A 1,688-nucleotide genomic window follows, 5' to 3' on the forward strand; every position below is an offset into this window, starting at 1 on the left:
ATGTCATATATATATTAAGGCATGTGAATATTGTGGTAGGAAATAGAATATTGGAAATGAGCTGTGTATATGGAAAGGAGGGAGACAATACACAGAAGTAGGTGACTAGTTAAACTTAATTCAGGGTCACATTATGATTTATCACCAAAACTCCAACTATATATACACCAAGTTACATGAAAGACAACAAACAATAAATCAAATTCTCTAGCTTCTACATCTTACAAATAGATGGCAACTATTTCTTCAAATACTAAACCCCATTATCATGCCAGATCCAAAAGCTTACCTTCTTCATCAGACCAACAATCCATTCTCAATAAGTTCTACAGATTTCAAGATTCTCAAGAAACCATCACATCTTGTTCATCATCATCATCATTTATAGGCAATAAACTTAAAAGCCTGAATGATATGTATGAATCTATTCAGCCATTCCTTATATTGCCATCCACTAAACAATCTTTAGCCCAAGGATGCTACAAAGAACAAGTGAACAAGTTTTTAGATGAACTCGTTGGGCTTTTAGATCTGTGTAGCACCACCAAGGATGCCTTGTCCATATCCATGGATTATGCCAAAGAAATCCAGTCGGTTATTCGCCGGAAAAGAGGTAATAATCACGGGTTAACTTCTTCAATCGAATGCTATCTATCCCACAGGAGAAAAGTGAAGAAGGTTGTTTGTAAAACATTGTCAAGTTTGCAGAAGCAATGGGCTTCTTCAGTCAAGGAAAGCCAAAGAACAGATTCAAACATTAATATATTGGAAGAAATGAGATTAAACACTTTGGCAGTGTTTGAGGCCTTGTTGACCTTCGTTCTTGGATCGAAGACACAGTCAAGGCCAAAAGGCTGGTCTTTGGTCTCCAAAATGATAGGCAGCAAGCGTGTCCATTGTGATGAGACTCTTGAAGAAAGTGAACTGAAGAAGGTGGATGATGAATTACATGCGGTAATCAGCTACAAGAAAAGAAAATCAGACAGCTTATTCGTAGAGAATATAAAAGTAGGCTTAGCAGAAATGGAATTTAGCCTCCTAGATATCAGTGACCAGTTAGAATGCCTTTGTAGATACTTGATCAAGACTAGAGTGTCAATTCTAAATATCCTCAGCTGTTAGCAACAAGTCAACAATACATATTGTAGTGATGTAAAGAAATTTTTATTGATTATAGATTTTGTAAACATTGAAATAATTTTTGTATAAAGTTATGAACGAAAAACAACATTTTTGAGGTGATTAATAACTATTTAATTTATATATCATTTAGATAATTAGACAGCATACTGGAGTTTACTAATAAGTATATATGTAATTACTTTTTGTATCCTTATACCACTATTGTAAAAATCCCGACCTAGGTCCCGATTTATCTCCGATTAATCCTAGGCGCTACTCGACCGATTAGAGGACACCTAGCAATTAATCCCTATATACATAATGAGTGAAACATTATACAATGATCAAATTTTAACATTTTGAAGAAGTTATATTTCAATAGACACTATTTAAGGCATGATTAGTGTTGTATTAATCATATTAACCTATTTTGTTATCATATTGGTGGTATTTACGAACTTTGATATGATATTACTCATATTTAATTTTTTAAAAATCAAAAAATTAGCAATTAATGGTCGCCGATTAATCACCTGATAAATCTCTACCTAACCGATTAATCTCTT

The 1,688-nt window shown here is 33.5% G+C and overlaps 1 protein-coding gene across 1 annotated transcript; it reads left to right on the forward strand.

The window, feature by feature from the left end:
- Positions 1-231: 231 nt before the first annotated feature.
- LOC145039899 (uncharacterized) lies at positions 232-1,122 on the forward strand. Its single transcript, XM_078987899.1, has one exon. It carries the CDS (start codon positions 232-234, stop codon positions 1,120-1,122), a length of 891 nt encoding a protein of 296 aa, XP_078844025.1.
- Positions 1,123-1,688: the final 566 nt, after the last annotated feature.

The sequence above is a fragment of the Lactuca saligna genome, chromosome 4 (genome assembly GCF_052625555.1).
Source record: "Lactuca saligna cultivar CGN05327 chromosome 4, ASM5262555v1, whole genome shotgun sequence".
Taxonomy (NCBI): domain Eukaryota; kingdom Viridiplantae; phylum Streptophyta; class Magnoliopsida; order Asterales; family Asteraceae; genus Lactuca; species Lactuca saligna.

Bases quoted from the DNA above. Each gene is read 5' to 3' on its own strand.
- LOC145039899 (XM_078987899.1), top strand. From the start codon at position 232: ATGGCAACTATTTCTTCAAATACTAAACCCCATTATCATGCCAGATCC.